The sequence below is a fragment of the Cydia pomonella genome, chromosome 21 (genome assembly GCF_033807575.1).
Source record: "Cydia pomonella isolate Wapato2018A chromosome 21, ilCydPomo1, whole genome shotgun sequence".
NCBI lineage: Eukaryota > Metazoa > Arthropoda > Insecta > Lepidoptera > Tortricidae > Cydia > Cydia pomonella.
The window spans coordinates 12,613,674-12,632,001 of NC_084723.1; the positions used below are offsets into that span (position 1 = coordinate 12,613,674).

General features: G+C 39.3%; 1 protein-coding gene across 3 annotated transcripts in view; it reads left to right on the forward strand.

The window, feature by feature from the left end:
- The window catches only part of LOC133529714 (facilitated trehalose transporter Tret1-like), a 78,560-nt gene extending 61,087 nt beyond the window's left edge, over nt 1-17,473 (forward strand). For all 3 annotated transcript variants that reach the window (XM_061867508.1, XM_061867509.1, XM_061867510.1), the window contains exons 3-11: nt 5,630-5,791; nt 7,078-7,280; nt 8,071-8,257; nt 8,927-9,048; nt 9,556-9,732; nt 10,231-10,323; nt 11,129-11,355; nt 12,528-12,680; nt 16,294-17,473. In XM_061867508.1, coding sequence (XP_061723492.1) covers nt 5,630-5,791; nt 7,078-7,280; nt 8,071-8,257; nt 8,927-9,048; nt 9,556-9,732; nt 10,231-10,323; nt 11,129-11,355; nt 12,528-12,680; nt 16,294-16,315 — 1,346 coding nt within the window. In that variant the 3' untranslated portion in view covers nt 16,316-17,473. The remainder of the gene's footprint in view (nt 1-5,629; nt 5,792-7,077; nt 7,281-8,070; nt 8,258-8,926; nt 9,049-9,555; nt 9,733-10,230; nt 10,324-11,128; nt 11,356-12,527; nt 12,681-16,293) is intronic.
- Nucleotides 17,474-18,328: the final 855 nt, after the last annotated feature.

The window sequence follows — 18,328 nt, forward strand, 5'->3', positions numbered from 1 at the left end:
TCTACTTACCAAGTTTGAACAGTATAGCTCTTATAGTTTCGGAAAAAAGTGGCTGTGACATAATCGGACAGACAGACGGACATGACGAATCTATAAGGGTTCCGTTTTTTGCCATTTGGCTACGGAACCCTAAAAATGCTTACTTGAGTCATTATCACAGCCAACTCACAATAGTCTTAAGTGACATAAACCGTACTGGCGCTTAAGTCTTTTATGCCAATTTCGGCCATTTTGAACGTTTTCTAAAAAACGACAGTAAAGTTATATGTAACTACCGAACCTGCTCATGAATTTTACGAGAATCGATTGAGAAATGCGACCTGCAGAGAACATTAGAACATACAAAAGCGTTTTTGCTCAAGTTGAACCGGAGACCTTTGCTAACGCTTCGGTAAAAAATAGGTAGTAAGCTCCAAATGTGCTTCGAAATATTAAAGTATATAGTGACAGTTTTAACCTATACGAGTATTTTAGCCGGTGTAAAACATTTCCGTACCTAAAACCCTGGGGTGTGTTGATGTCACGTGGAGCTGCACCTCGAAAGCATGGGTGACACCTCGAAGACCGTGGTGTAAATAGGGCATATTGGGTCGACCGACTGGACGCCGTCCTGTAGGTCATCCTAAGTATCGGTGGGCGGATACTTGAATAGAATGTAAGTAGATCTCCGTGAGCTCGGCATCAGTGCAAACTGGCGTAAATCTTACCGGTGCCATCTTACCGGGCATAACCCAAAGGTTATGGCGCCATCGCTCGAAACGATGCTGCCATACCTTTTGCCTTTGATCTATTAGATGGTGCCACTTATTGATATTTAACAAAAACACATACCAGTGAAAGAATAAGGATCAAAGTCAAATGGCGTTCTAAAAGTTTTAATCATGTGTCGATAGATGGCAGTAAATTTACTATGGCTACAAAGTTTTTTTTGACAATCCACCTCTATTTCAACTTCTTTGGTTCGCAAGTTGCGTTAGACTGCTCGATTGGGTCGAATTCCTGAGTGACACCACTGAACTAGCACCATTCTTAGTGCCTGTCCTTAGATGTAGTCAATGGTTGTTCGTGTTATTTACCGTAGTTCTCGTAAACATGAGGGTTGGGTCTCGTTAGAAACGGCAGCACACGCCGGCAATGTCAACACAATTACTGTAGCTGTGGGGCTGTGGGCCGATAAATGACTGTATTTATCACTCGCTCTTTCTGTTCTTAGTTTTAAATTAGTACGGTCATAGACTTTAATTGTTGATCCACCTAAGGTTGAAACTAATTTCGTAGTCAATAGTAACGGTACCTATGCAATATCATTTTCATTATATTTATTTGCATTAAACATGTTACAATGGTTCTTTTTATTAAGTAACACATGATTAGCATGCAAATTTTCACCTTAAACTCCTTGTATGTATTGTATGTCCTAACATACAATACATCAAACAAAATAGACAGGTATATACAACATAATTCAACACTTTGATGAGCTTTGTAAAGAAAAAGGTGTATGGTGCAGGACTATGCAATATGAACCTCCTCATATTCCTTGGTTTATATTGGTTTATTAGTATAAGTAGGAAATTGATTAAGAAGGATTAAGACTTCGTTCAGGAGACATTGCTCTAAAAAAAGTTCGCTTTTATGATGAAAAAAGAGCTATCCCGAACTGCGAAGCTTGCAATGTTGTAGAGGATGTTCAACATGTATTGGTGGAATGTGTGCGGAACGAAGGTAAAAGACAAATATTGATGAAATCAATAAATCTTAATAGGTTAGATGTAGGCGTATTTCAAAGCATCTTGGCGACACCAAATTCAGAAGAGGCAACGGAGGTATATTTATTTATGTATAATTATATTAGTCAGTATACTGTCAGGCCGTGATTGATGATTGATTGTAATTTAGTTTAAGGTACGATGGGACTGGCGTAATCTTAAGATTAAAAGTCCCTAAATAAATAAATAAACTAAGAACAACTCATTAGACGGAACCGTGAATTTAAAATGTCATTAATAGTATACAAGTTTTTTTTTTCAATTACTTACTCATTTATAGAGCCTTAGTTTTATTTTAGTGCTTTGGAATTCAATTCTGTAAGGTGATCAGGCAATTTGTCTTCTCCAATATAAAGTAAACTAAATGGCTCAACAATTAAAGTCCGTGACTGTACTTACTTATAAGTAGGAAAAACTAATGGTATTATTTGTAAACTCGCTTTAAGCTTAATCTGTCATTTTGGGTAATGTATTTGTAAGAAAGAGATTAAACATAAATTAACTGATTGGTCTTGTAAAGTATAATTAATAAGGGGTTAGAGGTTTTAGACTGAAATAATAAGAACAAATATGTTTTTGATTAAAAAGTGCGAAGTCTAGCCGTGTGTCGCAGTCGCAGTAGGTAGGTACTGATTAGTATTCTGGTCCAAAAATATTTACGTTTTCCTGTTACGGAAAAAACTTCCTACGCCTCCTCAATCTTATCGTTTTAGGCTTAAAAGTTTTATTCACTTTACTAATTCTGAGTATGAGTTTAAGTGTCCCAAGCTCTTAAAAATCAAAGCTGATAAAGGATGGAAGCGCACATTTCGATTTCAACCAAATGTGAGGTCCTTTGTAGGTATACCTAACGCTCTTCATCCTGTTAGCGCGTACTCAAATACCTATCATCATGGTTTGTGACAGTCACATACAAAAATTACAGACACAGGCCGTGTTTTCCCCCTCCATTATTAACCTTACTGCATTCAATATATGGTCCAAACACAGACCAGATTGTCTGTGGGTCCAAACGATCTGAATAAGGAAAAAAGTGCATCGAGCGCCCCTCGGACACCTGGCCGCGAGAACAAACAATTAAGCGCTTGTTTTACGACTTTTTTATATTTTTTGGACACATGGTTCTAAGATTAGAGGGGGGGGGGGGGGGGGGCGAAGGACACATATTTATTTGTCTTTGGGAGCGATAGGAGGAGCAGTTTAAGATAACATGTTTTTTATACTTCACATTCACACCCGTTCATGATTAAACTTGACCCAAGTTCATATTGATAATAATAACGATTAAAAATATATTTTATGAATTTGCACATTTCGAAACAAAGGGAGGTAACTGTTGAAACGAAAATAACATTTACAGTACATATGGTAACATGGAAACATACCGCACTAGTGCAATAATTAGCACATTATGTAGGTAACTATGACAAAATTTACTATAAAACGTCGTACGATACATGTGCGAATAGGTAATTCGCAATCCGTATCGATTTAAATCGAAAACCGGGAAATGGGTCAAATTTAACTTGCAAGATTTAACCCGTACAAACATAGTTACATACATTGCAAGTTAAATAAAAGCTTTTCATAATATTTTTTTGTCAAAAAACAATTTTTGATACAAGCTTTTATCACTGACCGTCAGCTGACCGTACTTTTCTTTCCACAGGCAACTAATACTCATCCAGACTATTCTAAATACCCCAAACACAAATTAGGTTGTGTTGTTTTATCAGTTTATCGCTAAGTTTCTATAGCCACCCCCTGTCTCCATCATCAGATCGGCACGATAGTACCATAATATTGCATTGCCATCTGACTTACATATGTCTGCAAATTTTCAGCTTCATCGGAAACCGGGAAGTGGATCAAATATAACTTGCAAGATTGGACCCGTACATAGTTACATTGCAAGTTAAATAAAAGCTTGTAAAAATGAAATCTTGTGAGCAAAAATTATAACTGACTCTAATATATATATTTTACATCAATACCTAAACTAAGTAGCTTAATACTTGTAAATCGTAAGTTATGGTTTTGAACAGTACCCCTAGTGTAAATATTTTCGACAGCGAAACGTGACGTACGCGTTTGCGTTAAGTGTCATTTTGTATGAGATTTTTGACTTTCCAAAACGTCCCGCTTGGCGCGCTGTTCAAAAACCCATACAAAATGAGACTTAACGCAAACGCGTACGTCACGTTTCGCTATCGACTAAAATTACACTAGGGGTACAGGGGCCCATTTCGCAAACGTTATTAGTCTAATATTATTATTGTGTTGCCATGGTAACCCATTCGATTTGACCGTTCGTGGACTAATATTACCATAGATATAAGAAGCATTCTATGATCTGAGAATATTCATAGATATAAGAAGCAAGAATATTACATATATTAGTTTAATACCGTTCGAGAAATGGGCCTATTGCATAATAAAATACAAGCTAATTTTTGTGCATTACATACATAATCACTAATTGAAAGCGGAGAAGCTTGAACTTGATATAATCATTAAAAAAATTATACATAGATATTTATACTTGTTCATATAATAAAGGTCAAATTGTTATTATAATGCCGATAACTACTCCAATAAAACGTATCTTATCAGTACGAGTATTATTAACTACGAGTATTCTCTATTTTCTTTGTTTTTTAATACGTTGTTGGCGCATGGCGTGTACTGTTATTTTTTATGTACCGTAAAACCACCCAACTATAGTCCAAAGCTCCCAACTATGGTCCACAAATAAACTAAATTTTTCTCGTTCAGGTGTGTATTTTACTATATTTTTGTAGTTTTAAGGCAAAGTAAATGAAAAATGGAAGGAATGGATGATAAATGGAAGGTAAAACTAGGAGTAAACCAAAAGGAACATTGGTATAGATACTTAATTTCCTTTTGAACTTGTGGACCATAGTTGCAGTATTGGACTATAGTTGGGTAGTTTTACGGTAGGTAGTTGGGACAAAAAAGAGTAATAACACACAGGGTTTAGACACAGAAATAGAGTAAAATGAGTGTGAGACTAACAACATCGTCCACAGATTACTAGATAAATGTATACCGGCGAAACATAGTGTTCAAATGTAATATACCTAAGACCTATTTATACCTATGTTTTACAAATAAAGCATTCTGATTCTGATTCTGATGTAGAATTATACGGTCACGTCTGAAAATATCCGTACGAAAAAAGTGTCAAAAATATGTATACACGAGTTTATCGCCCATAGGTATATTAAGGTAGTGTACAGATATTTTTGATACATTTTTCGTATCGATATTTTCAGGCGTGACTGTACCTACGTTGCGCACGAAACTCGTGGTTTTGGGGGTTGAAGCGAGAGGGTGTTCTTTGCTTGTTGTGGCCGGTAATTTGGGTCAGTCATTTCACTTCTCAGTAGTTTGTGTGGTGAGCGTGAGCGAATTGGGGGCCTAGCCAATAAGAAAATGTCAATCGAAACTTAAATAATGTATGGAAATAGTCACGTGACATTTGGTAGCATTTGTCAATTTTGTCATCCCGGTACATTTTTTCGTTTGTTTGGCGTTAGTTGATGTATGATTGTCACATTGGCTAGGCCACCAGTAGAGACTAGAGAGTAGCTCTAACTGTCGAGTACCTTTTTATTTTTGTCTGTTGATTTATGATCCATCCACAAAAAAACCCATAATAATATTTCAAGGTCACTTTATACTCATGGACGCAATATTACCCTTAGCTTATGGCTTATTTAAGCACGCGATCAGAAAATAATTTCGATGTTATGACGTTGAGCATCTACTCACAACACCTAGGTAGGGGCTCTAAGTTCTGACCAGAAAACTCTAACCGTTAAATATCTATTTTACAGCTAACATAGCGATCGCCTCCACGGGCTACTCCATGGGATGGACGTCTCCCATCAACATCAAGCTAAAAGATGGGAATCTGACGGATTCTCCCCTGCCCGCCCCTATCACCTCTGCCGAGGAAGCATGGATCGGTTCCATCCTCACTCTCGGGGCTATTCTTGGTGAGTAAATCAAAATCTGACCGACATCCTGTGAAGAATCTGACGAACCCCTGCCTGCGCCTATCATCTCTGCCGAAAAAGCATGGATCGGTCTCATCCTCACTTTTGGTGCTGCACTTGCTACATCGTAAATCAGAGTCTGACTGACATCCTGTGAAGAATCTGACGGACCCCTGCCTGCGCCTATCACCTCTGCCGAGGAAACGTCTATCGGTTCCATCCTCACTCTTGGGGCTATTCTTGGCGAGTAACTCAGAATCTGACTGACATCCTGTGACGAATCTGATGGACTCTCCACTGCCACTCCCTAATCACCTCTGCTACGAAAGCATCGATCAGCTCTAACCCTTGCCCGTGGCTGGGGGATACTTGTTGAGTAATAACTTGACTTAGAAGTAATTAATCTGACAAATATACCTGAATTTTGTGACAAATCTAACCGCGTTTTAACTCACTAGAATCTGACCTTGAATTATCAGACCCTAGAATGGTTTCGCGGAGCTAATTTGTCATTTTTACTTATCAAAAATTAAAGTCCCGATTACCATCCACACCACCTGTACCTACACTATAATCACTATGTGATAATCTTATAACATTAACATATCTCGCTCGTCTTAAAGTAATCTTTGATTTCTGAGAATATCGATTACCAACATGTCCGGCTTTAGGGTTGTCATATGAAAAAATGGAATATCCTAACAAAAGTCCGGCTATCACTCCAAAAGCCTGACATTTCCTGGACGGTCATTAATCCAATGTATCTATCGTTTTACTATTACTGTTATTACGATAATGTATAAGACGCCCATTAAATCACTTATTCCAAAACCGTTTTGTGTGGATGCACCGAAAATACCTAAATGTAAATCACACCAGGTGTTTCTCAAGGCTGTCCACTTGGTTTGATACCTGCTATTTTTATTGTTATCAAATAGCTGGCTTCATTATTATTGTGTGACAGGTACTTAATTATGCAGATATATCTAATCTATGTGCATTATACATTATACAGTATCTCATTAAAGTATACGAAGATATGCTTAAATGTGTTTTTTTTTTTTAATAAGTTTTTTGAAAAACTCTTAGTTCGATGAAGTCAAACGCCGTATCTAAGGAAACCTAAATACGTCTACAAAAAAATTCAAGGGCGCATGTGAAATCCCTAACGCAAATAAGTCTAGCATTAAACACTAGTCTTAGCTCTCTTGTGGAAGATGGCCTATGCTCAGCAATGGGCCATATTTTATACAGTCACTTGATGATAAGATTTTTTTTTATTCCAGGCCCATTCATCGGAGGCCCTTTAGCATCGCGCGTCGGTCGCAGATGGAGTCTGATTGCCTCATCCATCCCTCTGTTCGTTGGTTGGATCCTTATAGCGGCCGCGACCTCTGTGGCGTTCCTGTACGCTGGACGCTTCATGTGGGGCGTCGGTGTCGGCATGCTGTTCACCGTGTCACCCATGTACTGCGCTGAGATCGCTACGGTAAGAACTACTAGTTTTTCAACTGTACATGTCCAAATTGCTCTTCCGCCACTTGTTTATAAACTATATCTTAAGCTCATATAAGATCTCTGGCAAACGGAAAGATGGTCGCCTTAAATTTACTTCGCCCATTTTGTGGAACTTGGTGGAACAAGGGTTGGGTATAAGAGATAGGGTGGGTGGAGGTTACCCAAACTGTCCAGGACCGGCGTCAGTAGAAGATTACGATTAAGATTATGATGGAGCTCTTCAGTGGGTAACCGGATGAAAAGAAAGAAGAGAATACCCCTAGATTGTTCTGAGAACCTACTTAGATATAGCTAAGCGAACTACTCGAATTTATACTTATGTTGAATAAATTAACATAAGTTATTTTGCGTAGTAAACTTCTTGCTGGATAAAGATTATCGGGTCAATTTCAAACAATAACACTGTATAGAGCGACCTAAATAGATTACGCGTGTTTATATCGCTAATATCCTCCGGAACCAAGTAATGAAAACGAATTCATGCAATAGTAATATGAATAATAAATACATTTGACACTAAAAAAATATGTAATTAGATAGTTAAAAATAAAAATAAGATTTGAGCTTCATCATTTTTTTTTGCCAGTAATGATTTCTATCCAGTGTGTTATCATAGGGCACTCCAAGCGCTCAGCGAACATGCTCAGGGTGGTGTTGGAGCTGCCACGCACTCTGTTCAGCACAGACGCTACTGATGGTGTGAACGCCAGTTCGCGCCTCTGCGATGATACTCGACTATAATAAAAATGTTTTTATTTCAGGATGACAGCAGAGGCGCCCTCGGCTCGTTCCTACAAGCGTTCATCACACTTGGGTTCCTTCTGGTGTATGCAATCGGCCCTTTCATCTCGTACAGCGCCGTAGCGTACGTCGGTGTCGGCTTTGTGGCTGTCTTCGATATACTCTTCTACTTCATGCCCGAGACACCCATCTACTATCTGACTAAGAGTGAGTGTTGTGTATTCTTTAGAGCCTCCAACGCTAATGCTTGGCCATGACATTGTATGGTTGGGTACATAGGACTTACTGACTTTCCGAAGACGGAATGTACGTAACCATTTCTGTATCATTTATTGCAGGCGTATAAAACCCTTCTCTTAAATTATAGATGATGATCACAGCATGAATTCAGAAGCCGCTGCTTCTAATCCTTCTGTTGAATTTTGTCTTTTACTTTACAACTCCTATTAAAATTTCATTCCATTAATTTCAGAGTTAAAATTTGCAAAAGTAAACTTAAGCGCCACTTGCAACATCCCAGTAACCCGGGATTAACTGTTAAACCGCCAACCCAGTGTTATATTGTACTGGAAACCCCAGGTTTAACCGGTTAACCCCGGGTTAGTGGGATGGTGCAAGTGGCGCTAAGCAAGATTAGAGCTAGATTTAGATTTAACAATCGTCTTAGTAATTGGCGCGCACCCCACTCACGACTTTCACTTCATTTCACTTGCACAAATCAGCGTGAGCGATCTTCAACGTTGTATCAAAATAAGATAAAAATAAGTTGCTAAATCTGGATCGAGCTTCTTTGTAAGCCGTGTACTCTGTAAGTTCTAAAAGGCGTTTGTTTCTACCTGACTTTATCCATTCAAATAATAATTTCGTCTATGGCAGATGACCGAGAGTCTGCTGCCAACTGCCTGATGACGATCCGTGGCCAATCCCGCTCTGGAGTGGAGGCGGAACTGGACCTCATGGCCAGCGACGTGGCCGCTTCCATGGCCAAGACAGCGACGGTAGGTTCTGCAAAAATTAAGCACATCAAAAACAACGGATCACATCATAGGGGAGAAGCTCGCAGACTCTGTTGGCTAGGCCATCTTGAGAGAATGGATGGAAATCGGAATGTAAAAAGAGCGTACCTGGGCCGCCTAGCAGGAAGACGTCCTGTCGGTCAGGTATCGCTGGACCAACATGGAAAAGGTGGATCGATGCGAACTCAAAGTCAAACATTGGCGAGAACTGGCCAAGACTTATCTTGGATTAATGAGTGAACGGAGTAAGTAAGTGGAAAACGGAATACGGATTCATGATAAAAATCTGTGACGCACAACTGGTGTCGCGGAGTTGAAATTATTTGTTATAGTCTATGTCTTTATGTTAAGCTATTAGATAATGGTAAATACATATTTTTGATGCGTAGTTTGATCCGCTACTTTTTATGCTAACTATACCTATAAAATTTATATTACAAGAATTCAAATTTCGGAGGAAAATTAATCGTCTTCTAATACTGCTTTCAGATCGCCGACGTGTTCCGTGGCAGCAACTTCAAGGCGTTCTACATCTCGTGCGCGCTGGTGTTCTTCCAGCAGTTCTGCGGTATCAACGCTGTTCTCTTCTACATGACCAACATCTTCGAGGCCGCTGGTTCTGCCCTGGACTCTTCCATTGCCACCATCATTATTGGAGCGGTGCAGGTCGGTATTGGTAGCACAAGGACCTTCATTAAATATAAATATGGTTAAAAGTGTTAAAACTGAAAACTCAATACAGGGAATTTTGTAATAAAACTTCGTAGCTTTATTTTGTTTGGGCTCATTGCGACATGAAAGAGTAGAAATATAAAATGGAACTAACTACACAATTTCCTTAAAAAATTGTTGGCCATGTTTAAGCATTTTACGTAATTTTTTTTACTTTTTGTATTAAATTTCATTTCGGACTATTCCGGGAAGATGTCACTCACTCTCATCCATGTCTTTTCTTGGGTGCCATTGGAAAGTTTCTGAACTTCACAGATTTTTGTTTGGGGATCGAAAATGACCATTTCCAAATTATAGATTTCTTCATTTCCTGTTAAAATTCCCAGACCTTTCAAATTTTTTGAAACTTTCCGCACCTTATACATCTATATGTGTAAGAACCGTTGTCATTACTTGTTTGTTGTACTATATACTTGTTGGTTGTTTGCGCAGGTGGGCGCGTCGTGCGTGACGCCATTCGTCGTGGACCGGCTCGGGCGACGCATGCTGCTCTTGTTCTCCGCCTGCGGTACCACCATTGGTTTGGTAAGTTTTAATCAACTGAGGCATGTTCCAATGCAGTTAGGAAAATCACAGTTACCGCCGTTTAGTATAAATAGTTCGAGACAAGATCCCGCATAATATCTAAAGTATTTTACTTGCATTAATTTATATTGACGACCAGTTTGGCCTAGTGGGTAGTGACCCCGCCTACGAAGCCGATGGTCCCGGGTTCAAATCCTGGTATGGGCATTTATTCGTGTGATGAGCATGGATATTTGTTCCTGAGTCATGGGTGTTTTCTATGTATTTAAGTATTTATAAATATTTATATATTATATATATCGTTGTCTAAGTACCCTCAACACAAGCCTTATTGAGCTTACTGTGGGACTTAGTCAATTTGTGTAATAATGTCCTATAATATATAATGTCCTATAATATATAATATATAAATATAATAATATAATATATTACTGGCAAGGAGATTCTTTGACAACAGACGTTGAAATGAAAGTCATCAAATTTCACCGATGTGAACAAGAAGAAAATATTTTGCAATCATAAACGATTTTACCAAAAAAATGCCTAAACAGATTGTCAAAGATGCAAGAAAAATGATTTTGAATACAATATAACAGGTACATCCAATAAAAGGACGAAATATTGCGTAGCATTCCAATAAACAATGTTTTGAAATTAGCCATGCAAACGACTGGTACAGATTAGTTTTGTATTAGTAAACGGGAGTAGATAACTCAGATTTGAAAGAACCCTATGGTATTATGGACAGCGTATTGTCCATAATCCCATAATTTTTCAGAACTAACAAACCTGTTTAAAATTCCAGGTCCTCCTCGGCATGTTCTTCCTCCTGGACGACCTGGACAGCCCCGTGGTCGCCAGCATCGGCTTCCTGCCCATCCTGTCCCTCGTGGTGTTCATCGTGACGTACTGCGTGGGGCTGGGCCCGCTGCCGTGGGCGGTGATGAGCGAGCTGTTCCCCATCGAGGTGAAGGCGCAGGCCGCGCCCATCGCCACCGCGTTCTGCTGGACGCTGTCCTTCTTGGTCACTAGGTAGGTTCGAGGAAAACTCGTCGCCCATGGTACAATATTTAAGCTCTTGACTGCCCCATACGTACAGCTGAAGAAAAAAACCATAAAAAAGCCTAGTCAAAGACATATCAGGAACCTCTTGGACACGAAGTATAGTAGCTAAGGAAGTAAGTGTTGTATTTGTAAATATAGATAACTTCTGCCTGTGACTTCACCTGCGTGGAATAATGATAGAAATCCTGAGATCTTACATTAAAAAATAAAATAAAAAAACAAATCTGATATAAATAGTTAAATATTAGTGTAGGAGGTAGGAGGGCTTAAGAGATACATGTTAAGAAACACCCATTCAAATACCCAGAAGACACATGTTCCCTTATTTATGTCATAGGTTTCCTAACATATAGACGACATCGAGGAGGGGGATATGCATTTGAAGAATGTCCTAAAGCATTTTCGGTTTGGTCCTGTCTGTAGACAACGCCAAGTTAGGAATGTTAGGATGCCTAAACATTAACTCATAATATTTTATAATTTTAACAACCATGTCACTCGTGTCGTGAGGCATGTAACTTCATCTGTTACACCAGAGAGTCCATTTATCGTAGGTAATTGTATAATTCTTATACTATAAACAATATAAACGTAATGGGCTAGATGACAAGTTTTTAATAATGGTATCAGTCGATCAGGTCTGTTTTGAGGATCAAATGTCTATATGGCATAGCTTGAGCACCCTTCTTGATGTATGAAAAAGAAGAAAATTGCAATTTTGACGATGAAATATTGCATCATCATTTTCGTCGCGTCTTCACGGCATTTTGCCACGGCTCATGGGAACCTTGGGTCCGCACTAGTTTTTACGAAAGCGACTGCCATCTTACCTTCCAACCCAGAGGGTAAACTAGGCTTTATTGGGATTAGTCCGGTTTCCTCACGATGTTTTCCTTCACCGAAAAGCGACTGGTAAATATCACATAATATTTCGTACATAAGTTCCGAAAAACGTACGATCCGCTGGGTTTAAAACCGCGACCTCGACGATAAAATATTGCGTTTATGTGTATAGTTACAAAAAAAAAATTGTAATAAAATGTAAGAAACCGAATGGTATCATTATTTTCTCCTTTTTGGAAGCTCAAAACAAAAAGTTAAATTTTGAAATTATTAATCATCCCTATTGGTCATTGCAGGTACTTTGGGCCAATCTCGGAGGTCCTGGGCATGTACGCGGCCTTCTGGATCTTCGGAGTGTGCTGCATCATCGCTTTCTTCTTCACGCTGTTCCTCGTGCCCGAGACCAAAGGCAAGAGCTTCGCCGAGATCCAGGCGATGCTCTCTGGAAAGTAAGTCATCATTTTTATCACTTGTCATCTCATGCGTCACTTTCGCACTTACTTACTGACAGTGACAGGCATGATAACACATGATAAAACACCAACCATATTAGCCCTACAGTTGACATCTACCGTCCGAAATTGATCAGATTTGGCCTACCCAAGATGACAGTCGTTGAAGCAAAAACGCCAATCGAAATTTAAAATTATGAAAGTAGTTATGTGACTTTTCATTGCATCTGTCATCATTCATTCGACGGTTATAACGCAGACGAAAACGTAGATGAGCCTGTTCTTTTATAGGGAGCGTGCATGAACTGTAGGAGGCAGCACAGGAGCCGTCAGATTTTTGGCACGAGGCGTAAATGTGATGTTTATTGTTCCGATGTAGCCCACAAGATGGCAGAACCTACTATGCACAAGAAAACACGTGACGTGTAAATGTGCATGTTTATGGTTCTGATTCAGGCCACAAGATGGCAGACCCTCCAACGCGCACGGTCCCTATAGTAGTTGTAAAAAAGTATTCAAATTTCTTCTATTTTCTATTACGTTACCTCTAGACAAGTGTCCATAGGAAAGTAGCGTTAGTTAATTCAGAAAAGTTGGGCACTTCATTTCTTTTAGTAGAATGCTCATGATCGTTGTAGGAACTTGAAAACAACCTAAAAGGACTAGATATAGCCTATTAATTCAAGAATTTGTACCAGTCGGCTGTCTTGACAAAAGCTGCGCAAGTTGACATCTCCAGCATCCACTGAGGATGTCTCGTTGAGAAGACAAAAACGTGTCAAGATTTTATGTTATCGATGGTGGTTCGTTTTATTTTATTTTATTATTTCATAGCATGCATGGCAACATTAACTGCATAGTATATACTTGTTTTGGTAGTTGTAATTTAGAAGAATCACTATTGTATTTAATTTCATTTGAATCCAGCAAAATAACACCTGTTTATTTTTGTTAGGCAATTATCATTCAAACCAGCTTGCTAATTAAACCAGAAGGTTGATTTATATCTAATTATACTTAATATATCCAATGAAACAAGATGGGTTATTCCCATCTGAGACCGCCAAATTGTTACCATTAGTAATAATTTAACAACAAAATATATCCCATATTTCTCATCTGTTACCATTGAGAGAAACTAAGAAAAAATCCCAGTATTAGTAACTAAATTACCATCAATTTACTTTGGTAATCATATACTAGTTACAACTATTAAATAAAAACGTTTATTTTATACGATTAAATCCATAGTTAGTTACAAATAAACTTAAATTACTATGTTGTACCTTAACTAAGATGTTGGGAAGTCGAAGAACTAAGATGTTGGGAAGTCTAAGAAATAAGATGTTGGGAAGTCTAAGAACTAAGATGTTGGGAAGTCTAAGAACTAAGATGTTGGGAAGAAGAAGAAGTAACTAATGCACTATCCCATCTCTCGGCCACTGCGGCCAGGAGCCAGGGGGCCTACCGCGAAAATCGAAATTCGCAAATTGCGGGTATCTTTCTCTCTCTTTTACTCTCACTAAGACGTAATTAGAGTGATAGAGAAAAATGCCCGCAATTGACGAACTTCGATTTTCGCGGTTATAGCTCAGGAGCCAAGAGCCCGTGGCGGCCGTGGCGGCCGTCGCGTGGATGGAAACCATCCACATGCGCGCACCGCACTAATGTCGACAAGAATAACCTTATAACTATTTAAGATCGTACTTTTTTGGAAAACGATAACTTTTTAAGGGTCTGTTTCACAATGTCCAAGTGAAGTCCTAAAGCTACTTGCCACTTAACACATTGAGTGCCGGGAACCCGCTTGGCGGGCGCTCTGTTCGTAGTCGCTTTCCTCTACAAAGCGGGACGCTAGAATCGGCTACGCGTGTAGCGCTACGAAAACTTTGGCAGTGAATGCGTTAACTAACAAATAAAGTCATCGTCGGCGTTTCACAATTTCAAATAAGTTTAACTGGTAAAGTGCTAAGTTTTGCTTCAAAAAAAAACTTCACTTTTAACACTGACACCTCCGACTGACAGATCCGATTTATATCGTATCCAGAATTCCGGATCCATTTTTTGACGTATATTAAAATTAGAATCAGGCCGATTCGACTTATTTTCGATTGCCATAAGCGTGTGTCATCTTAGCTAAAGATCCTGATGTCGTGGCAATACTTTACTGCCAAGTCAGGGTAGTAATTATCTACTAGTAATAAGGATAGTATAGCAGACTAACTAGAGTAGTTTCATGACTCTCATTATCATATACCATTTTATCGGGCTAGCTCTTAGTCAATAAAGTACGATTCCCACCGAAAGGGCGGAGTCGGACCACGTCCGATCGGCTCCTCGCAGACGCGGACGGCTCCAGACAGACTCCATCGCGTCTACCATATATAATGTATAGGCACATTGAAAATGCGTCCCGACGCGGCCCGACTACGCCCGTTTGGTGAGAAACGTACTTAATGCGTGTAGAGTTGTAAACACGAACAAACTTGCCTTGGAGGCTTAGCGAAATCTGTATTTATTTCATGTTTCTTGAGTCTTACGGCCCGGCCACGACATTGCGCGGCGGCGGTAGCTCCGAGCGACGACCATAGGTAGGAGCGAGACACAGCGATCCGACCTTTCGTTCCCACCTATAGCCGCCGCTCGCCGCTGCCGCCGCCGCGCGATGTCGTGTCCGGGCCGTTAGAGCTTAGAGGATGACCCGCTACCCTATTTCTTGTTGTAATCTTGTCGAGTTGTCCAGGGGACAACAGGGCTTATATTTACTACAAAATTGCATATTTGGTGAATTTAAACATGCATAAAGTCATGCTCAAAAGTCCAAACTCGGGGTTTGCCAGAGAGCTATGGAGCGCCCTATGTGCCCTAGAACTCAGATTATAGATGTAGCTCGAAAAGCGGCCAAGTTAAAGTGGGACTGGGCTGGGCATGTCTGCCGCATGCCCAATGATTTGTGGGCCAAGATAACCACGGAGTAGGTGCCCCACGAGTCAAACCGGGGATCCGGCAGACCTCGTCGGCGATGGCGGGATAATTTAGACTAGTTTTGAGAGACTGCCCAGTTGTAGCTCAAAACCGGGACGAATGGAGGTCTTTGCCCAGCAGTGGGACATAATAGGCTCGTAATGGATAATAAAATCAGGATTTTAAGAGTGTCCCGAGGGAATGTAACTATAACAGCGAATGAGAAGAATAAGTTGTTTCACCAAATTATCACAGTCAATTACACAATTTTAAGAGAGGTATGGGCATTGTGAATTTCATCTCGCTTTGTGTGGTGGGGCACAGCCAGTGGATGTCATTCCAGATCTAGAGCAGAGCCCAACTGGGGAAGTACCTCCACCTTACAGAAAACCGCAGCCAAATAATAGACCCTACTCATAGTGTTGTGTTCCTGCCGATAAGTAAGGTTGCCAGAGCTCAACGAGGGCTCTAACCTAACCTAAACCCGCCCCGGGTTTAGGGTCGGCAACGCGCATGTAACTCCTCTGGAGTTGCAGGCGTACATAGGCTACGGATACTGCTTACCATCAGGCGGGCCGTATGCTTGTTTGCCACCGATGTAGTATAAAAAAAAAACATGGTAATTAGCATTTTCATTTTATTTCAGGCCATCAAAAGGAAAGGCGTAACCAACCTACAGCAGAGCAAGTCTAGCCACAATTACCCACCGATGAGTGGCAACACCAGAAAAAGCGCCAACTTATAATTGCGGTTAACAAACTGACAAAACAACGCAAATACGCAAACCCCTGTGACAAAACAAGTAGTTCCTATTTCTTCAGCAGCAAAGTTAAGCTGGTAGCTTTCCTAGTGACTTATTATAGTTTATTAGTGACGTATTCGGCTTCGCCGTTAGTAAAAGCTACTTTACATACATTTACATACATACATTTTATATTTAAAAGTTGTTTAGAGAGTACGTATTATATTTTTTAGCAATATTATAATAGGGAGCGTACATAAACTGTAAGGGGCAGCACAGGAGACGTCAAATTATTGGCGCGAAGTGTAAATGTGAAGTCTATGCTTCCGATGTAGCCCACAGGAAGGCAGAACTTACTATGCACAAGAAAACGTACTAGAACGTTAGATGGCAGCACTTGATTTAGCGTGAAGTGTCAATATACATATTTATTGTTCCAATTCAGGCCATAAGATGGCAAACCCTCCATTTTGTCGATATCTAGTAACTTTCTGCAATTTGATTATTTTTAAAACTGAAAGAACTTTACACAAAAGAACCAATAGCCTCTACGAATTTATACTTTTATACTACCTATATTCATTTCGATTAAAATTATTGTAAATAGGTATATCGTATAGAATATACTATTTTAAAGAATTTACTTTTAAGTGCCTGTACATGTGAGTACAAAAATAGGTCAGAGTACATGAAATGTGATATAAATAATAATGGGTAAAAATCCTGTCGAAAACATTTATTTTTATATTTCAAAGAGCCAGTGCCATTGCCCAGTTAATTTTCGTAGGTACCAATATTTTGAAGGGATTTTTACTCATACGAGTATAGTAAGTTATAATTTATAAATTATAATAATGTTAAAATTAAGTTTTTATTTGACAGTTTGATGGAGGAGTCAATTATTGTTTATTTTATGATAATATTTTATATTAAACTAACTGAATTTGACATCGTTTATAATATTTGGATGTACAGGGTGGAAAGACTTTTTTTTGGTCCACCCTGTATATAATTATTGACTCCAATTTCAAGCTGTTGGTAATGTTATTTTGTTGACGAATAAAAATATTATAATTTCATAAAATGTTTTTAATTTTACAAACCTCTGGAAGTTGACAAATATATAATAAAGAGCTTTATTTCTTCCACACGTACTTTAAAACAAGGTAAATATAGAAATTAAAATAAAAGAATTTGACTTAAAATATGTTGGCCCCTTTCAGGTAAAAGCCTCCCCCAAGGTATTCCATTCTCAGGGCTCAAGAGGGAAGTTAACAAATGCTTAAAAGATGATTTATTTATTAAAAACATAATTCGACATCATACCAAGACAGAGGCAAGATCCACGCATCAGGCTTCATCAATACATATATGTATATACGTAAACAAGCAAAAAATATCCACAACATGCTTCGTCAACATAGTATGCGCTTATCCTACAAAATATCAAACGGCCTACCTAGTATCTATATAATAATAAACAATAAACAAATAGAAACCTACCCCTCACAGCGATTTTCACCTGGACCAAAAGTGCCAAAAATTCTGGTGGCAAATGCTTTTATGTACTTCTTTGCATTCAGCAATCGTCCAGGTGTTCCAGGTCTTGCAGAAGTAGTCCTGCATAGAGCTACCTTTGAGTGTTACCTTTGAACCGTTGCACCCATGCAGTAGCGCTCAAGAAGAAAAGAGAAGTGAAATGAAGTGAAGGGATGAGACCTGAAGAGGTGTCGTGACCTCACCTCACCTTTTCACTTCTCTTCAGGTGAAGTGAGGTGAGGTAAGGTGTCCCCTCCACTTCCTCTCCTCCCACTCTAACACTCGAGGTGTTCCATGTATTGAGCTGTTCCCATCATGTACCAATACACTACCCCTTTTGCCAAAAAAGTGGCTGTGACATAATCGGACAGACAGACATGACGAATCTATAAGGGTTCCG